We start from the raw sequence: 20,625 nt of genomic DNA on the forward strand, positions 1-20,625 counted from the left end.
AGAAAAAAACATTTTTTTTTTTGACAAAACACAAGACTAATTTCTGATAAAAACCCTCAGCCACCTTGGGGTCACCTGGGTGGCTCGGTTAAGCCATCCGACTTCAGCCGGAGTCATGATCTCGCAGTCCGTGGGTTTGAGCCCCTCATCGGGCTCCGTGATGACAGCTCGGAGCCTGGAGTCTGCTTCTGATTCTGTGCCTCCCTCTCTCTGTCCCTCCTCCACACACTCTGCGTCTGTCTGTCTCTCTCTCAAAAATAAATAAACATTTTAAAAAACTTGAAAAAAAAAGGAAAAAGAAAGTCTCAGCCACCTTGGAACAGAAGAGAAACTTCTCAACCAGAAAAAGGGCATCTATGAAAAACCTACAGCTAACATCACACTTAGTGGAAGAAGGACGCTTTCCCTCCAAGGTTGGGAAGAGAACAAGGATGTCTGTTCTCAGCACTTGTGCTCAGCACTGATCTGGAGGTATCAGCGGGGCCAGTTAGCAGGGGCCGAGATTTTATTTTACCCCGCCTGGAACCCAGTAAGTTAGCCTGCTGCTATTTGGTGAACGTCAGCAGGAGACAGGAGACCTCTGGGTGAGACAGAAGCGACTTTCTTATTCACGGCATAGCACACGGCGTGAGTCCCACATGCGCACAGATTCTCCCTGACCCCAAAGCCCCACAGGGCGACACAGAGGGCTCAGGGAGATGCCCACACACACACAGCGATGCTTACAGGGAAGGAACCTCTGAACTTGGGTAACCTACGCTTCTCAGAGTGAACGGTAAGCGAGCCTGCTGTTTGTCCATAAGGGAAACATGCCACCATGTCACACGGGTGCTTGCAGGGGACACAATCCTGAGAAGCAGCCCGGGTGGAGAGCAAGTCACAGCAACGAATCCCCGGCATACCCAGCGAGACAGGCAGGAGCGCAAGAGACCCACAAGGAAGGCCTCCCAACAGCAGTAAGGCAAGAAAAAGAAAGAAAAGGCATCGATACTGCAAGAGGAAGAAGCGAAATTGTCTTTATTCTCAAACAACACCATCATCTATGGGGAAAATGATCAAACCCATTTTTAAGAGCTACTAGAATGGAGGTGCCTGGGTGGCTCAGTCGGTTAAGCATCCGACTCTTGATCTCAGCTCAGGTCTTGATCTCAGGGACGTGAGTCCAAAGCCCCACACTGGGCTCTGTGCTGGGCATAGAGCCTACTTAAAAAAAACCCAAAGCTACTAGAGCCAACAGGTGAGTGCAAAAAGGTGGCAGGACAGAAGATCGTGGTATGTCAATACACTGGCAAGAAGCAATTAGGAATCAGAATTTAAAACAATACTATTTATAATAGCATCAAAAAATACAAAATACTTGCGAATAAATCTGACAAAAGATGTGTAAGACCTGTAACACTGAAATCTATGTAAAACACTGTTGATGGAAATCAAAGATGACCTAAATACGTGTAGAAATACATAGTTTTCTTGGGTCAGGGACTCCGTACTGTTAAGATGTCAATTCTCCCAAACTTGATTATAATATCAATCAAAATCTCAGCAGCCTTTTCTGTAGAAAGTGAGCTGAGTCTCAAATTCACAGGGAATTGCAAAGGACCCAGAATCACTACACAACTTTGATAAAGAAGAACCATCTTGGAGGACTGACACCCTCTGAGCGAGTCTTACTATAGAGCTATAGTAATCAAGACCGTGTGGCAGTGGCACAAAGACAGACCAACAGACCAGAGGGGTGGGATTCAGAGTCCAGAAACAGACCAACACTTACATGAACAACAAAAGTGAAAGCCAGTTCAGTGCAGAAATAACGGTCTTTCAGACAAGCGAATATCCTACAGGTAGGATGAAAGAAAGGAAAGAAGGAAGGAAGGAAGGAAGGAAGGGAGGAAGGGAGGAAGGAAAGAAAGAAGGAATGAATGAGAAAGAAAGAAAGAAAGAAAGAAAGAAAGAAAGAAAGAAAGAAAGAAAGAAAAAGAAAGAAAGAGAAAGCAAGAAGGAAAGAAAGAAAAGGAAGGAAGGGAGGAAGGAAGGAAGGGAGGAAGGAAGGGAGGGAGGAAGGGAGGAAGGAAGGAAGGAAGGAAGGAGAAAGAAAGGAAGGAAAGAGAAAGAAAGGAAGGAAGGAGAAAGAAAGAAAGAAAGAGAAAAAAAGAAAAAGAAAGCAAGAAGGAAAGAAAGAAAAGAAGGAAAGAAAGAAAGAAAGAAAGAGAAAAAGAAAGAAAAAAAGAGAAAGAAAGCAAGAAGGAAAGAAAGAAAAGAAAGGAAAGAAAGAAAGAGAAAAAAAGAAAAAGAAGGAAGGAAGGAAAGAAAGAAAGAAAGAAAGAAAGAAAGAAAGAAAGAAAGAAAAAGAAAGAAAGAGGAAGAAAGAAAGGTCGGTCTATATGTTGCTTTATATACAGAAACTATCTCAAAGTGGACCATAGACCCAAATGTATAACATAAAGCTATAACACTTCCAAAAAACATGGAACATTCTGTGACCTCGGTTTGAGCAAAGACTTATTCAATGACACCAGCACAATCCATAAAAGAGAATACTGGCAAATTGGGCGTCATCAAAATTTAAAACTTGTGCCCTTTGAAAAGTACTGCAAAGAAAATGAAACGCCAGGGCTCAGACTAAGAAAAAATATGTATAAATCAGGTATCTGATAAGGGATGTGTATTCAGAATGCAGAAAAGGAATCTTCATCAGAAAACAAACAACTCAATTTTAAAAGACGGCCAAACATTTAAACGGACACTGGGACAGGAAGACGGATGATGGGCAAACGGGCAGATCAAAAGATGTTCAGTATCTGTAGGCGTTAGAAAAACGTAAGTTAAAACTACGATCGGAAAGCACCACGTACTTTCCGGAATGGCGAAAATGAAACACACGGACCGTGCCAGGGCCAGGAGGGGGTGGAGGGGCTGGAAGTCCCACGCTCTGTCGGTGACACTGTCAAATGGTGCAGCCACTTTGGGAAACAGCTCAGCAGCTTCTAAGAAAGGGAAACAGGCACCCAGCCTCCAGTTCGGCCGCGCCGTTCCTAAGTACCTACCCGGGGGAAGGAAAAGCCTACGCCCAATCAGAGCTGTACGCATAGAGGTTCATGGCAGCTTGACTTGGCCAACGACGTCAACAACCCAACTGTCCCTCACCGGGAGAACGGGGACAGGGCCGCAATACAGCCACACGATGGAACACACTGCAACAATACGAAGGAAGTACGGAGGCACGCAACAAAGTATAATCCATCCCCAAATAATTATACAGGCAGAGAGAAGGTGGTCAATGAAGAGTACACACACTAGGATGCCATTCAGACAAAGTGTTAGAAAATGCGAACTCTTCTCCGGCGGCAAGGGGCAGGCGCCTGCAGACAGGTGGGGGGCGGGGGCGGGGGGCAGGAGTGAGTGTTTATGGGGGGAGGGTACGAGGAGCCCGCGGGGTGAGGACTAAGTCGGCTATCTTGATTGTGGTTAACGGGTTCCTGGGTACGCATATGTCAGAACTTACCAAATCGTACACTTCAGTTCCCTGCTTATTACTTATTATAGCTCGACAAAGCTGTTTTTAAAAATCTACATTTTATTAGGACCCCAAGAATTCCTAGATCGCTATATTCCCAGAAAGACCTCAGACAGTGCCATATAAGAGCTGTGGGATTTTAACACTAAACCGTGTCGTACAGAATCTCTAAGAACAGTACTCTGACGTTTCCACCGTCAGCTCACATAAAAGCTAATTAGTTCTCAGACCGAGTTACGGAGAAAGCGTTTTCTTTACCAGAACAAAATCCCAGACCCTCCCCACACGGCCCCCTGTGCGATCTCTCGTTCAGAAACTTCCATTTTCCCCCGTCTTGTTTTTCTACATCATCTCAAGAGAATCTCAACACCGGAACCAAAACAGGGGGTTCCCGGTTTCGGGAACTCGAGACAGGTCACCGCCGTGCAGTCACGGCGACCAGGGAGCCGTTGTGGCACTCACCTGAGCGGGCCTGCCGCAGCTGACACCATGAATCTCCAAGTAGCTGAAGGTTAACTCGAGCTGCAATTGAAATAAAGACCCGTAATGAATGAGGGGTGCAAAACCTGTAATTCAAGGTACAAATGCTCCAATTAGAAAGTCCAAAAACAAAACAAGGCACTGGACATCTTGTGAAGGCAGGCTGGTTTCAGATCTCCATTTATGAATTAAGACATGACCTTGGGGCACCTGGGTGGCTCAATGAGCGAAGCGTCCGACTCTCGGTTTCAGCTCAGGTCATGATCTCACAGCTCATGGGATCAAGCCCCACGTCGGGCTCTGTGCTGACAGCACAGAGCCTGCTTGGGATTCTTTTTCTCTCTTTCTATCCCCGCCTTCCCTCACTCGTGGTCTCTCTCTCTCTCTCTTACTCTCTCAAAATAAATAAACTTAAAAAAAAAAAAACAAACAAAAAAAAGATATGACCTTGATTTATCCTAATTCAGAATAAGTATTGGTCACTTTACTGAAAGGCTGAAAGGAAGGTCCAAGTCTGACTTTTTAAATTTCATCCAGGGACAAAGTCAAGGGGAAGTTCTCACACTTGCACTCCAGCATTTCTTCACTGGGAAATGAATGTATAAAGCGAGCCATCTAAACATACACTTTTCTCCTAGTTCAAAATTTTGCTTCAGAAAGTCCCATCGAGATAAAGACAATGTTGGTTTTCTTTTCCCTCTAAACCCTTTCCCCTCTGGGTTATACTCCCTCTACCGTCTCATATAGAAATTCATATTTTGAGCGGACTTAGAAAAACACAGTATGTAGGAATTTTAAACCATGGTTCAATGAAACACACAGAGTTGAGTCAAAATCTACGTCTCTCTGTGCGCAGATAAACAATGATTTATTTCCTTCCCAAGTAACAGGTGACCCTTTCTCTCTTCTCCTGTAACCAGCATTTCTTTTTTCTTCAATATATCTCCAGTCCCACATTTTTCCTATTTTTCCTGGACAACAGGAAAAATCTCTCCCCCCGTTTTGCAGCCTTCCATCTGACTACAGCAGTCGCACGGCACCCGATGACAGGACTGCATTAGATCCGTTTGCTTGACCTCTTCCCCTTAAAACCAGAAATGCCAGGGGGGAAGCATCCGCCCATAACCAAGCCCACAAGACCCTGAGTTCTGCCCCCTGGTGCCGTACCGTACCTTATTGCATCTGGCAGGATGAACCTGAGAACACAGAACCCCTGAATCTCCCGTTAAATGTCTTGATGTACGGTGTTGAGGACCAGAGGTAGAAAAGGTATTCTTTCATTATTCATTCAGTCAACCAACAGACGTGAATGGAAGACCTGCTATGTGCCAGGATTGGAACTGGAAAGAGGAACGAGACATTTCTCTTGTCCTCCGAGAGTCAAATGTGGCATTGGAGGCACATTTTAAACATTCTATTCAGAGGGCACCTGGGTGGCTCAGTCAGTTGAGCATCCAAGTCAACTTCGGCTCAGGTCATCATCTCGCGGTTCGTGAGATCGAGCCCTGAGTTGGGCTCTGTGCTGACAGCATGGAGCCTGCTTAAGATTCTCTCTCCCTCTCTCTCTCTGTTGCACGTGTGCACCTACATTCCCCCTCCCTAAAATACCTACATACACACATTCTATTCGAGTACAAGTCTTCTTACCTATAATTATCAGGATCGATACTTGGTTGGGTTTTGAAAAGTCATTTCAAGCAGGGAATGATTTTCTAAAAAGTACACACACCTACCTTCAGTTATTTCAAATTAAAACTTATAAACATCGTCTCATTTCCTAGCCTTCGATACAACGTTCGAGTTTCTTCTTGGGGTAAAGCCCACTGGCTGGTGCCATAATGGCATTTCCTCTGGGGGCCACACCCTTAAATGTAGGGTACCCAACGTCTACTTCAAGTCTCAGTCAGTTAAGCGTCCAACTTGGGCTCAGGTCATGAGCTCACAATTCATGGGTTCGAGCCCCACGCCTGGCTCTGTGCTGACAGCGCAGAGCCCGCTTCAGATTCTTTCTCCCTCTCTCTCTGCCCTCCCCGACTCACACTTTCTCTCCCTTCCAAAATAAGAGAGTAAATAATTAAAAAATTAAAAAATAAATTAAACTAAATTAAATTAAATTAAATTTTAAAATGGCGAGAGAACTTGAAGACGCTGGCAAAGCAATTTGAAGGCATACATTTGCTGAATTGTTATCTGCTCCCCATCACCCCAGCCTTTAACCATTGTCTGGCCCTTACCAAGACCCTAATTTTTTTTTTAATAATTCACCTTTATCAATACTCAGTATTTCACAGATGCTCTCTCCTTTTGCAGCCTTTTTCATTACTATGTGAAATATCTTTAATTAAATAAACTTACTATGGTAACCCTAAGCAAGAATAGGTTCAGAAGCAAACCACCTTGGCTCGGTGGGAGCCTGGCACCCTGGCATCTCCTGGCACCCTGGCGTCTCCTCCAGCTGGAGGGAGCAGGTGTGAACAGGTGCACTCCCTCACAAGCCAGCAGACATAAAGTGCAGCTGGCCTCGGTCGGCACCACCTGGGATGGCCCGGGCAGCTTTGATCAGCTCGGCCGAGTGAGGTCAATTGAGATGTTCCCGCCGCCCCTAAAGGACTGTCACCAGGAGAAGCTACATGTCAGGGAGCCAGGAAAGCATGGAGATGGTTCAGCGAAGCCCGGAGGAATGACTTCAAGGGTGTCAAGCAAAGAAGGGGCAAAACGGGGACTCCCGGCCAAAGAAAAAGGATTTGCAACGGCACGGAGGCACGCGAAGAGCGAGGACAAGGCGGAAACAAGGAGAGCCTGTAGGGTCCCCAATCCCTATGTGAGGACAAGCTGCGTCCAGGATTCGGCAAGCGTCCCGCCAACGACACCTAACAGTGAGGACGCCGTGTCTAGGACGTACTGGGAGACGCAACAAGGCTCAGATCACTGTCTCCAAGCTGGTCCTCACAGCGTAACAGTGCCTCACCTCGCCCACCGCACCCAGCCCACCCCGCACAGTGTGAGGAATGGCACCCAGCAGCGGGCGGGAGGAGCCGGGACGCGTGTGAGACAGAACCACACAGGTTAGCCCCTGGGTAGACAGGAGGAAGGAGTTGGCATGGCCTATCAGCAGCCTCCACCACTCACCTCCCCCAGCCCCAGAGCAAGTCCCCTCCCGCAGCCAATAAGCAAACGTACAAGTGATCACGTGACCACGCGACTGTCCTGTGGGACCGCCCCCCACGCCATGGGCAGCAGCTCAAGCCACGCCCACACACCTTTCCCGCCTGTTGCCTTCTCCCCTGCTCCCCAAAGCCCTCTCCTAAACAGCCTGGCTCCCCAAAGCCCTCCCCCAAATACCCCGGCTCCCCAAAGCCCTCCTCCCCACACCCTGCTCCCCAAAGCCCTACTCCAACTACCCCCACACCCCAAAGCATAGCCCCTACGCCCCCGCTCCCCAAAGCCCTCCTCCAACCACCCCCACTCCGCAAAGCACTCCACTCCACACCCCTCTCCCCATAGCACTTCTCCTGTCACCCCTGCTTCCCAAAGCACTCCCCCCCAAACCCCTATACCCCAAAACAGCCCCCACAGCCCTGCCCCCCAAAGCACTGTGCTCTTCCGTACCGCTAAGCACTGACCAGGAGACCCCTTCATCTGCCTGGTTCACGTGGGGCAATCCTTCAACCCAGCTTCTCTGAGGGTCTGTCCGTGATCTGACAATGACCCAACTCCCATCCCCGAAAGCAGAGCTGGGGCTATCTCGGGGGATAGCAAAGTTTTATTTCTTCATTGAGGTACCTGCTTTGTGATTCATTTCTATTTTGTCCACTTGACTGCTTATGTGGTACATTTCACAGAAAGACAAAAGAAAACAAATGTCTGATCGGCCCCCAGAGAGAAGAGATCTATGTCATAACCAGTACCTATTATGCAGCACTGTTCTGAATGTAATTATTTCCCCAGAAAGTTAATGTCACTGACATAGGTTTTGCTTCTCAGCCCAGGCCACTTCCTGGGGCACCAGAAACCAGCCTTGTCTAAGGGGGAGTCCTCCACACACATCACTTTGGACGAAAAACTGCTTTTCTGTATTTGCGATGCGGACAATATCAGACAAAGTTGTGTCCACTGAAGAGGGAGTGTGTGTGTGTGTGTGTGTGTGTGTGTGTGTGTGTGTGTGTTAGAGGAGATGCATCGCCACTTACCTTGGTGGGGATTCGTGCCGTCACGAGGAAGGCTCGGCATGACGTAAGCACCTGCAGAATAGGAAGACAGCATCAGTATAAGTACCACCAAGTGGGACTGATGGGCTTGGGCTTTACCCACAGGACAGAATGGCACAGGAGCCTCGAGAGGCCACGGGGCTGGGTTCCTGGCCTGTAAGAAGAATCGGTGAATCAGGACAGCCTCCTGGCCACGTAGAACTCGTTTTCCTCAAGAGTCACCGCGTGAAGGTCCACACTGAACAAATCACTTGTGAAATCTCAAGATGAGCAGTCCAATCAACAGCCCAAGGGACCAAGAGACTACTTCCGCTGAGTGAGCGCGACAGGTCTCTGGGATGTTAACACACAGAGACCCTGCATACAGTCGTGAGCCCCGCCCCCCCCCCCCCCATATCAGCAGCAGACTGAATGAAGAAGCCTAGGGCTCTGTGACACCTTCCTCACCACTGCCACCCACATTTGCCCGCTTCCACTCCCTGCGCACGAGCGGAGAACATTCACACAGTGCACAGACAGCGTATCAGGGGATGCTTCCAAGGTGTCCCCAGCTGTGTTTCTCAGCTGGGCCTCCCCCAGTCCTCGAGAGAACATTTATGGAGGTTTCGATTCCAATACTCCACTAAGAACATCTATGCAGTCCACAGGGCCCCACATGCTTCTAGGACCCCTCTTAGCCAGCAGGAGCCCTTGTGAATACAAAGAGGTTGGAAATGGTTTGAACTCATCCCCGGAGCAGGGATCCCAGTCCACAACCGCCAAGGTCGGAATATGGTGCCACTCTGCAGCTTGGAGGCCTGGGCAGGCCCCAGGGCCTTTGCACTGAAGAAAGGAGTCTCCAGTACTTAAGTTCTGATGGGAGGACTGGCTTCTTCATTTCTCAAAGAACTTCCTCATCGCTAAATTTATTATTTACAACACAGCCCACACATTTCTCTCTTCCAGGGGTTCTTGTAGGAGCAATCCCCGGTCTCTTCGAGAATCTTCGGCCCACAAAATTCTCTGCACAGGGCCAGATCACAGAGCTCACGCGCCAGAAAGGACTCAGCACCACCTGGTCAATGACCTGAAACCCCGCTGCTTACCACCATCTTAGCTTCCAATCTGAGAGCAGGTTCCACAGAAACTCGTCTTTGCTGGGTTCACGCCAGAGCTGGAGACGGAAGCTGGAGCTCCGGACCCCCCGTCGAGAATCTTTTCAGACGAGCAAGAAGCTCAACGGCACAAGCCCCAGACAGCAACATGCAGCCTTTTCAGTATTTCGATAAACGTATCAAGCTCCGTGAACGTTCCTTCCAACAGACGTTGGTCCCACGACACCCAGGATCACGTTAGAAGGACAGGAGCAACCACGGCCAATACTGCCGGGCACGCTGTTCTAACAGGCTTGTGCGCCCCATCTCCTTGAGTCCTCTCAGCACCCTAAGAGCTAGCCTGGACACCGTTATCACCCCCACTGTAAGAAGAGGAGACTAAGACGCACAGAGATGGTGGAACTCGCCCGGGTGACCCAGCAAGCGGGTGGCCGAGCTAAGACTCGAACCTAGCACGCTCTGGGTCCAGAGACCGGGCTGCTAATTCCTTACGCGGACTCTCGAAATTCCAGAACCCAGTTCCAGGTGGTCCTCACCCATGGAAACACGGAGGAGCCACAGAGCTTTAAAGTCGGAAGGAAGCAGAGAGGTAAGAGCGCCATCAACAGGATGAGGGATGTTGGAGGTGCTGAGGAAAAGAGCCAGTCCCTACTGGTCTGCCTGCCTGTCCGTGCGTCTGTCTTCTAGGTGCCTCCCTGATCCCGTCTGTGCAGCTCTCAGTCTGTCTGCGTCCCTCCCCTCCCCTCACTCCTCGCTCCGCTGTGGCTGCCACTGTCCCCAGCACACTCCCCTCCCCCCTTTCTCACCCTCTCCTCCTCCTCCAGCACCCGCCCCTGCCTCAGCTCCGCCCTCACTTCCCGGGGCTTCCCAGATGCTAATCTGCTAATCGGTGAGCCTGCAATTTATTCAAGCCTACTGCCAAGCAGCAGACGCCAACCACGGAAGGAACACCGCATTCTGGAAGGATAGTTCATCTGTAACACAGTCACAGAGAAACTTGCACAGAACGCGAATAAAGGTGACAAGGCACCTTTGACATGGCGAAACAAGGAACGCATGGGTAATTACAAGGCCCCCTGTGGGGATCTAATTCAGAAGTCTCAGAGACCGGTCTCCCACAAGCATCCCAACCACTGATGTGAGCACGAGGTGCGGGCCGGCCTTCCGCCCTTCTGTAAGTGGTGTACTTTGGGGACTAAAGTCTCCCACAAGCGGCCAAGGCATCACATGACCTGCCTGCCCTCTCCTGACCAGCCCCTTCCGGATCAGTCAGCACAGGGCGCTTCTAGGGGCCACTGGGAGAGTATTAACTGGGTCACTACTTTGTAAGTTTATTTATTTATTTTGAGAGAGAGAGAGAGAGAAAGCACGCATGGGGAAGGGGCAGAGAGAGAGGGTCCCAAGCAGGCTCCACACTGTCAGTGCAGAGCCCAACATGGGGCTTGAACCCACAAACCATGAGATCATGACCTGAGCCGAAATCAAGAGTCGGATGCTCAACCGACGGAGCCACCCGGGTGCCCCGGGGTCAGTACATTTCTTTAAAAGAGAGGGGAAGAAACTCAGAATGTTCGTGTGCATCCACCTTTTGAATGACGAGCAATCAATCTCTTGGCCACAGGTAGACATACGAGGTTTTCACGATCACTTCTGCCTCCCCTCAGGCAACAACCCCGTTCGCGATCTGCGGTCCTATGTGCCAACTCGCCTTCTTGAAAAATAGTTTCTGAGTACGCAGCGTCCTCCGGAATTTGGACACAGCCCAAAAGAATTTCTTTGAAAAGAGACGCATCCACGTGGGAGCCCAGGCTTTGAAGGAAGCAGCTTTGTGCCGGCTGGTCCCCATTTCTGGTGGTCACCTAGGGTCTCCGGAGGCATGAGGACCCGTCTTAGAAAGTTCGGGAGGGGAGGGGATGGAGTGGGTGAAATCCTCCAAAGCTGACCCAGCCTTTCCCGAGACTATGCCCACTTGTAAGCACAAGAGTGTAGCAGTCATTTGAAGCAAGAGTGAAAAACTACAAGCCGCTGCTCCTCCCAGAATCGTGTCTCTTGCTCCGTTGGCGCAAACTGGGCCAGTAAATGGGGCTACGCTCATGCTGGAATCCCCAAAGAACTCAGTCTCCTAGCTTTCCTACTTGGCTCCAAGAGGGTCCTGGGGTGTACGGCCTTGGAGGTCTTACGGGCACACACACGGCTTCTAGCAGCTGAGGGACGATCACACAGGAAAACCCCCCTTCGATTTATCCTGTAATAAGCACCACCTCGGTGCTGAGGTCACCAGCATCTTGTTTGCAGGGTGACCAAAATCTTCCCATTTGCCCAAGACGTTTCTGGGCTTAAGCACGGACAATCCCAGGGTCCCAGAAACCCAGGACTCCTGCTCACCCTCCTTGCAGGGGTTTGGAATCAGGAAGGCGGATTTAAAGTCTGGCTACACCACTCACTAGCTGCCTAACCCTGACAGAGTCAGTCGACTGCCCGATGCCTCAGTTTCCCCCTCTGTAAAACAAGAAGAATATTCCTCTGCAGGACAAATACTGTTGTTTTAAAATAAGATACAAGTGTAGATAAAGCCCGAGCCCAGCACCGAGGAGGTCTCAGTCAAATACCAGCTCTTCTATCGTTATAGCGGGTGGGAACACGTCTTCAATTTAGGTGCCCAAATTAGGACGAAGTAGTCACACTTACTGATTTTCAAATGATAGCTTCTGGCATCAGAAGGAGCCCACCAGGGTTCCGAGACGTTGTCTAGGTTGAAATTTTCAGTTCAGTATATTTTCTTGCAAAAAAAAAAAAAAAAAAAAAAAAAAGCGAGGGGGTGGGGGGATCCGAAGAAGCATTTGTGCTTCACCGAGGAACCTCAGTCACTAAGGGCAAGCTATTACCCCTGCCCCCCTCCTCCAGGAGGCCCATTCTTCCACAGAGGTCTTAGCATGCAAACCACATTTTCAACCTCCATAATGTATTTCCTCTCCCTTTCATTGAAATGCAGGCAGCAGCCTGGTTCCCTCTGAGGCTTCTGGGTTCAACTTTTAACTTCAACATTTCACTTGGAAACACTTATAAAACTCCTCCCCACCGCGGAGACTCACAGCTTAGCAGAGAAGCCTAAATTTTCTTATGGAAATGATATATAATGAGGTCGACTACAGAACCCTCTCACTGCTTGCAATGCACGCTTATTAAAAACTGAAATAAATACCCGTTTCATCCTCTTTAATAACTCCATTTGCCTACAGCCTACCGCTGCACAGGCAATCCATAAACCCATCCCTCCTCAATCCACTCTCTCGTGCAGATTACCAAGAATGCCCCTCCTTTAAGATTGGGCTCCACATGGCAAACATTCAAAAACTGGTCTCGTACCCCCAGAGTACTCTCTAATTTGCAAGCAAATGAAATGATGAAGGCCATTTAATACATTTACCCTCTTCCAGAGGCTCCAAGTGAATCACAGACAAGACCTCATTCATCCAAGGTACACACTTCAGGGAGAAAGAGGGGCAGGTGGCAGGGACCATCATCACCACTGTGGAGGTGCTGAGAGTCTTGTGAAAGATCGCCCAGAAAGTTGAGCTAGAATAAAAAGTCTCTCCCAGCCCCGAGCCTCTTAACGTCCACGGTGCACAGCCATGGGGCCCGTCACCCTCCCCGGCCAAAGCAAGAGGACACTTCACCCAAAAGGAATACAAACAATACATCCTTTTCATGCAACTTCTGGCCCCAAATCCCTTATAAAACTGGATCGCCATACTTTCCAGTATCTGTCTCTCTCTGTCATTAATAGATGTTCCCTGACAAAGCAGTAGAGTCTAGTACGGGATCTGAAAACTACAGCCTGTGGGCCAAATCCAGCACCCTACCCATTTTTATGAATAAAGCTTTATTGGGACACAGCCACACCATTTGTTTAACATATTGTCTCTGGCTGCTTTCACGCTACAAAGGCAGAGCTGAATAGAAGGAACAGAGATTTTTACGGCACACAACACCTAAAATACTTACTATCTGATCCTATACGGAAAACGTTTGCCAACCCCTGGCCTCGCGGTTTAACGGAGAAACTCTGGGGCCGGGTTGTGTGCATTTCAGTCCAAGCTTCACTGCTTACTATCTGTGTGACTTAGGCAAATGACTTAACCTTCTCCGTGGCTCAGTTTCCTCTTCTGTAAAATGGGGGCAGCGATCGTACCACCACCCACGAAGCCGTGAGGGTTAAACGGGCTCATCATTTAGCGCTCAGAGGAGTACTGGCAGATGTAAGAGCTACGATAGCATGTTATTATTTGTATGTTGACATTATGATGAGACTACAAATGCCCATGACAGTATTAAACTAAGACAGTTACCCACACTTAGCCTGGATTTAGCTCAACTAGCCGAGCGACTAACAGAACGAGTCGCGATCTTCGCGGATGTAAACGTACCCAAACCGAGAACAAGGGCATTGGAACAGGTCCCCGTGTCACCTTCCTATCTCGGGGTCCGTGACTGAGGCCCCTGCTCCAGGACCCCGCTCCTCTTGGGTCTGTGTAGACGACCGGGAATGCCAAGTCCCCACTAAATGTTTGCAAAGAAGAATGAGTTCCTTCTTGGGGCCCTACTCCCTGGAATGACAGATGTTCCGTCAACAGGGGAGCAAGGCTTTTGTTCTCTAACACCTGGGCAAACCCATTTCTTTGTCACCTGGTTATTTGTGCCATTGTGCAGAAATGGAGTGTTTTCACACAGCTCGTCAGACAATCGCTTCCTTCCCTCTGCCGCCCCACGACCACAAGCTGTAGGGCATTATCAAAGCATGAAAGAAAACAGAGTTAATGCTTCCCCACAGATGAACGTGTGGCTGCTTCAAAACATCAATTCTCCTTAATGTCACTCCCTATCACATCTTCTTCTCAAAGCGCCAGCTGACACAAATCTCTGGAATGGGCCACACTGATTCTATGAGGACACATTTTTCAAGGCAGAATGATCCCCTAGAAAAGGGGCCACCTCCTCGGCTATGAGTAAGAGTCTGATACCCCTCAGGGTGCCGGGGGGCTCGTGTCAGGCCCTGGGGTGTGGAGGGTTCCTGCCCAGAGCTCTCGGCCCCCGGTGGGCGGTGAACTGGGGGCTCCCAGGTCTGCCTGTGGCATGTGCACTTAGGAAGGGATCAGCCACCGGTGTCCTCGCTATGTTCTAGATGAACTCACCAACGGTAAAGACACAGTCGTGCGAGGAGCACAGAAAACATGCCAGGTGGAGGTAAAGGTCATACGAACCCAATGAATTCACAAAACTTCTCCTGCTTCCCCAGTACAGGCCCAGCCAGCCTCTCCTTGACCATGAGAGTCACTAGAACCCAAGTATAGCTACAAGTCACAGAGCTACAAGAGTCCTGGGGAAGGATGCATCCAATTCCTTTATTTTACAGAAGGGGAAGCAGACCGGGAAGGGTTAAATGGCTGAATGATCGATCGGCATCCAGGAGAGTTCCTCTGTGTTCCAAGCGACAGAACGTTAAGCACAAATATAGTTTTTAACGGATAGCTCTCATAATCCTCCCCCCCCCAAAAAAAACCTCCCCAAAAATACAGTAAAGCAAGAAAACACTCAGAGCTCAAGAGGGACAGAAAGCAGACGGTCCCTCTGGCTGCCCTTACCGGGTGGATGGACTTTTCTTCCATGCGTGACCCCTCTCAAAATTCAAACCCCAGGGATGGGGACCTCCCAGGCATGGCATCCAACAGAGACCACAAAGAGTCGCTTGAAAGAAAAGACCAGTGACAAAGAGTGCTGGATCCAGAGGCAGTGAGCCCGGGTGTGAATTCCCGCTAGACCCCTTCCTACCAGCTGTGTGACCGTCGGCAGGTTACTTACCTCTCTCTGCCCCTCCTCTGCGCACGCTTTCTCTCTCTCTCAAAATAAATAAACATTAACAAAAAATTAAGACCTAAGAGGCAGGCGCAAAGTTGGTAGAGACGAAGCCAAGCGCAGCTGTCCTGCCAGGAAGAGCCAAGCCCAGATGGGCATCCCCTGGGCTCAGCTTCCTTCACAACACCTCACACTCCAGGAAGCAGAGCCAGCCCAGGGGAGAGCACCCCCAGGGTAACTGCAGCCTCCCAGGGAATTAGAAGAGAATTTGCATTCCTGCATGGAAACCTGATACAGAGGAGGAATGGACTTGGGACCCGGGCCACTGTGAATTCACTTGAACGCTCTCCCACTTACTAATTACCAGTCCCTCCGAACCTTATTCTTCTAACCTGGAAAATGGGTAGAGCACCGCGCCTGCAGGAGAGTCGTGAGGCCTCCAAAGTAGTTGTGAAACGCCAGCACTCTCTTAGACACGCTTAACCTCCTTCACACCTGAGGCCAACGCCTGGCCCAAACTCTCCACGCCCCCCTCCTGCACGCCTGTCCTCGGGGGTCACTCACGCACCCATTTGCATCAGGGCACTGGGCTCCGGACAGGGAGCGCCCACGTGGAGTCCGCACTCCAGGCGCCCAGAACAGCTCACAGAGAGTAAGCGTTAGCGAGCCTCGCCGTCACGTGTCCTGAGTGACTCAGGTGGCCCTCTCGTTCCTTGACCTTCCGGTCTGCTCAGTCACTCCCAGGCCATGGTACCCATTGCCTAAAGCCGTGCCACCTCTGGATTTCTAATTCGGGCCGCCCTCTAGAACGACAACCTTCCAGCTTCTCCTCAAAGTGCGACCCGCGGGGCCCAGGGCCTGGCATCACCCGGGAGCTTGTTCAAAGGCAGAGACTGAGGTCCCCGTCCCACGCTCGCTGCATCGCATCTGCATTTACTAAGATTCCCCGGGTGACTTCGGGGCACATTACAGCTCGCCAAGCACCCGTATCTCTCCCCCCACCCAGCTACCCCACTGGGTTCCTAACCCCGGCCTGCGGGGCCCCTGAGCATCCCACAGCCTCTCTTCCCATCAGCCCCGGCCCCTTGACCCCACCGACACCGCACTGAAACCTTGTGCCACCGCCCACACCTTCCTGGTGCCTTCATTCCGCCCACAGACAGAGACCTCAACTCTGGATGAACCCCCCCCCGGCTGGTCCCGCCTGCCGAGGTGGCCGCCGAGCGCAGCTGGAGAAGCCACCCAGTCCGCACGCTGACCCCACTTCCTGCAGCTGTGGACACGCTGTGCCTCCGGCTCCACTGCGAAAACAGAACTGATCAGACGGCGTCGCCGAGGACATCCCACTGCAAACCTACACGCCGGCACCTGCCCGCCCTCCTCCTCGGCCTCCGAAGAGCCGGAAGGAAAGCCCCATCCCTCCACCGGGGCTCCCGACGACCCCCCGCCGACCTGTGCTGGGACCTGCCCGTGCCTAACATCCACGGACAGGGCGCCCGGCTGGCTCAGTCTGCTAGGCCTCCAACTTCGGCTCGGGTCACCATCTCGCGGTTCGTGGGTTCAAGCCCCGCGTGGGGCTCTGGGCTGACAGCTCAGAGCCTGGAGCCTGCCTCGGATTCTGGGTCTCCCTCTCTCTCTGCCCCTCCCCTGCTCGTGCTCTGTCTCTCCGTCTCTCAAAAATAAATGAACGTTAAAAAAACTTTAAAGCCCACAGACAGAAGTATGTAGAGCGAGAAGGAGACCGTGGACCCTACACCCCTCGGCTAACTCCCTCCCTCTGCTGAGCCCAACTTCTCAGTCAAGGGTCTGCACCCGATGTCTTCCTCTTCCGGCCCCCAAGTCCCCTCTGCTGTTCAAACTGGGCTTCTGTCCCCAGAGCCCCGCGGGAACTGCTCCTGCTGAGGTCCCGAAACCTGTCTGTGACGCCAGTCTGCAGCGACACCCAGCATATGGTCTCCAGCATATGCTCACTAGATTACTCCTCAGCACGGGCACAGCCTGATGCCTGGGATTCTCTTTACCCCTCTCAGGCCACAGCCAGCTGTGTGCCCGCTCCCGCTGCCTGCCTCCCATGGTCTCCCACGACCACGCTCATCCCCGGCCGCGTCACACCCGGACCTCTCTGGAGTCAGATCTACCCATCCCGCCCCACCTGGATGTCCCTCCGACCGGAGAGCTCAGCACATCCTCCCCTACACTTGTGGTCTTCCTTCCAGGATCTGCTCCCCGTCCGGCAGTCTGCACGCAGGGGTGCACCCGGCCAGCCACAGTTCCCCAGCCGGAGCCCCTGGCATCGCCGCCTTTCGTCCCTACTCATCCTTCGCCCAGTTCAATGCCGTCCAAACGTCCCGTAACCCGTTCACTTCTGTCCATCTCCGCCGCGCGGACTCTGCTCAGGCCGCCAGCATCGTGCTCCTGTTCCAGGAGCGCCGGCCTCCTAACACTCTCGCCCCAGCCACTGCCTGTGTCGGGTCCCGGATGCTCAGGGACCCACGTGTTACCGTATCCCCTCTCTGGGTGGCCCTGCAGGAAGACGCTGGTCCCTGCCTCCACCTGGGCATCACCTGACTGCCTCTGCTCCCCATCTAGCCACGCTGGCCTTCCGCTGGCCTCCCGAGGGGGCGGTCCCACCACCCCCCCTGCTCCAGATGCTCCTGCCCCGACCCCCTCCTTTCTCTACCTCCACCTTGTTCGCACCTACTCACCCTTCAGATCCCAACCCTTTAAAGGACTTCCCGAAGGAAGTTCATTCTACCCTCAGAAAGGTCTCCCTGTCACATGCTCTCACAGCGGTGCCACATTCCCTACCAACACCTGTCACAGCTTTAATTATTGCTCAGATTACACACTCTTGGGGCACCCGGGTGGCTCAGTCGGTTGGGCGTCCGACTTCGGCTCAGGTCACGATCTTATACTTCCTGGGTTCGAGCCCAGCGTCGGGCTCTGTGCTGATGGCTCAGAGCCTAGAACTTGCTTCAGATTCCTCACCTCCCTCTCTCTCTGTCCTTCCCCTGCTCGCACGCTGTCTCTCCCTGTCTCAAAAATAAATAAATGTTAAAAAAAAAAAAATTCAAATTACACACTCTCACCAGCCCCACCAGACTGTGAGGGGCCTGGGAGCAGGGACCACATCTGTCCTATTCACAGCCACATTTCCCAGTGCCTGGCGCAAAGCAGGGGTTCAAGTATCTGCTGAGTAATGACGGCAGGAAGCACAGCCCTCCCCCACCCCCTCTCCGGATGGGAAAATTCAGGAGTTTAGGAGGCAAAAGGCTGCTGCTACAGTCTATAAAACTGGTTCTAAAACTTCACGTCTGCCTCTTTATTCCTGCGCCCGGCCACGTAACTGACACATCCTTCCCATTGAACCGTCATATCCTGGAAGGAAAGTACCTGAAAACCTGTTGTCTGCAGTTCACCTCGACCCATTTCAAACACATCTGCTAGTTCATTCCCAACTTACCTGTCAAAACAAAGACAAGCAAGAAGAGAGAAGCTCGCAGTGGAACAGTTTAGAAGCGCCGACATCCTGCCTCCCGCCTACTGTGTTCAAAGAACTTCTTCACTCACTAATTCGCCGCAGACAGTGGGTTCCAGATCTGATAACCACCCCCTCCCCCCGGCAGGCTGGGAGTGTCAGCACCTCCAGCAACGGAGGCAGGGTAAGCAAAATCTGCTTTCGTAAATGATTTCAGCTCTCCCATGGCTTTCTGGATCTTGAGTCTGCCCTTGATCGGATGCCAACAAGGCAACAGAGTTCGAGCCACTAAACCAAACAATTTAGAAAGAGTGGGTCGGGGGACTGTTGAGGCAGACTTTATACAAAACACACAAGTAACCTCATGTTATTATTTTAGTGACAATTAATAGAAAATTTAAACATAAGGGAACCTATCTTCTAAAGCAAAGGCATAGAGGGGCGCCTGGGTGGCTCAGTCGGTTAAGCGACTAACTTCGGCTCAGGTCACGATGTCGCAGTCTGTGAGTTCAAGCCCCACGGTGGGCTCTGTGCTGACAGCTCGGAGCCTGGAGCCTGCTTCAGATTCTGTGTCTCCCTCTCTCTCACTCCCACTCACGCTCTCTCTCTCTCAAAAATAAATAAAAAATTTTAAAATTAAAAAAAAAATAATAGAGGCACCTGGGTGGCTCAGTTGGTTCAGTGTCCAACTCTTGATTTCAGCTCAGGTCATGATCTCACAGATCGTGACTTCGAGCCCCTCGACAGGCTCTGTGCTGACAATATGGAGCCTGCTTGAGATTCTCTCTCTCTCTCTCTCTCTCTCTCTTTCTCTGTCTCTGTCTCAAAATAAATAAACATTAAAAAAAAAAAACCCAAGGCATAATCAAAGGTCAAGTCAAAGAGAGGAAACTTTTTCCTTCTTTAAATAAAAAAAAATAGCTTGTTTTTCTTTCTTGAAATTTCAGATCAAATGAGATTTGCTTTTGGAGAAGTGCAGGCTCAGCAGACACAGAGGCATCACTCATCTATGAAAGAACCCCACGCAGCATTTTGCCAAACGGCTCAGAGTTTCAGGATAAAGCGAAACCCCGGGGATGGAGCCTTTCCAGCCAAAATCAGCTTTGGCACAAAAGCAGGAAGTGAGAAGTCCACGTGCTCAGGCACAAACACCTGCTACCCGGCCACCACTTCCACAGCAAGTCCAGGCTCTGTGAGCAGCGCTGCGGCCCCCGGGCCTCGGGGAGGACAAGCAAACCGTAAGTGCCCCCCAGCCTCACTGCTCCCGGCCACTCCCGAGCTCTCCCCCGTCCCCCCTGTGCCAGGTAGGGCGCCCCAGTCTGGCATCACCACTTGGCGGCGTGGGGAAGGGCCTCCCCATCTTATTTCCAAAACTCATCAACTCCCCCCCACCCTCAAGGCAGCAAACCACAGTCAAGGCCCACGCACGTGGCCCCTGCCACCTTAGAACAAACACAGAGCAGCGGCAGCCCGGCCCCCAAACCCAGGGCGTCCTCTTCCGCCTCGTGCTGGGGGGCTGGCATGCCCGCACAGGGCTGGCTGCTCTGCGGACGGGCCCGCCACCGTCCCAGTCCCTCGTCCTCCCCCTTCCCCCAGTGGTCCACGTCCGGCCCCCGGGGCCCCGGTTCAAACGCCCCCCGTGCGGCCCCTCAAGAGCGGGAAGGAGGGGGACTGATGCACTTTTAGAGCAAGCCGGAAAGCAGAGCCTGAAACCAGAGTAAGCCCAGGGAGGAAGGGGTGAGGCAGGCTCACGCTGCAAGATGCGTGTTTGGGTTTCTGTTGCGAAACGAATTTCCATTATGTTAGCACTCCTCGCTTCCAGAAAACAGAATTCTCTTGTAAATGCACCACCCGATCCCATTCTGTGTGTGTGTGTGTGTGTGTGTGTGTGTGTAGCATTTATCATAATTATCGTTAACTACTGGAGTATTTTTTTCACTCATTCCTGAAACAATTGTCGAGTGCCTACCTTGTACGAGATGCCAAGATCAAAAAGGC

The 20,625-nt window shown here is 51.3% G+C and overlaps 2 protein-coding genes across 12 annotated transcripts in view; one reads left to right on the forward strand and one right to left on the reverse strand.

Annotated features, from left to right (window-relative positions):
* CARMIL1 (capping protein regulator and myosin 1 linker 1) overlaps positions 1–20,625 on the reverse strand; it is a 309,417-nt gene that overhangs the window by 187,633 nt on the left and 101,159 nt on the right. For 7 of the 11 annotated variants that reach the window (XM_042937729.1, XM_042937736.1, XM_042937731.1 and 4 more), the window contains exons 3-4: positions 8,185–8,235; positions 3,977–4,036 (exon numbers count right to left, since the gene is read on the reverse strand). In XM_042937729.1, the coding sequence (XP_042793663.1) occupies positions 3,977–4,036; positions 8,185–8,235 (111 nt within the window). Of the gene's footprint in view, positions 1–3,976; positions 4,037–5,641; positions 5,691–5,727; positions 5,826–6,259; positions 6,385–8,184; positions 8,236–18,612; positions 18,776–20,625 lie in introns of those variants that run through there. The other 4 variants (XM_042937732.1, XM_042937734.1, XM_042937733.1 and 1 more) reach the window with 4 other exon arrangements.
* The window catches only part of LOC122219490 (cytidine monophosphate-N-acetylneuraminic acid hydroxylase), a 337,267-nt gene continuing 323,601 nt past the window's right edge, over positions 6,960–20,625 (forward strand). Inside the window, exons 1-3 of the mRNA XM_042937739.1 lie at positions 6,960–7,059; positions 8,308–9,885; positions 19,575–19,865. The gene's annotated coding sequence lies outside the window, so the exon portion shown is untranslated. The remainder of the gene's footprint in view (positions 7,060–8,307; positions 9,886–19,574; positions 19,866–20,625) is intronic.

Source organism: Panthera leo, chromosome B2, assembly GCF_018350215.1.
Source record: "Panthera leo isolate Ple1 chromosome B2, P.leo_Ple1_pat1.1, whole genome shotgun sequence".
Classification (NCBI taxonomy): Eukaryota; Metazoa; Chordata; class Mammalia; order Carnivora; family Felidae; genus Panthera; species Panthera leo.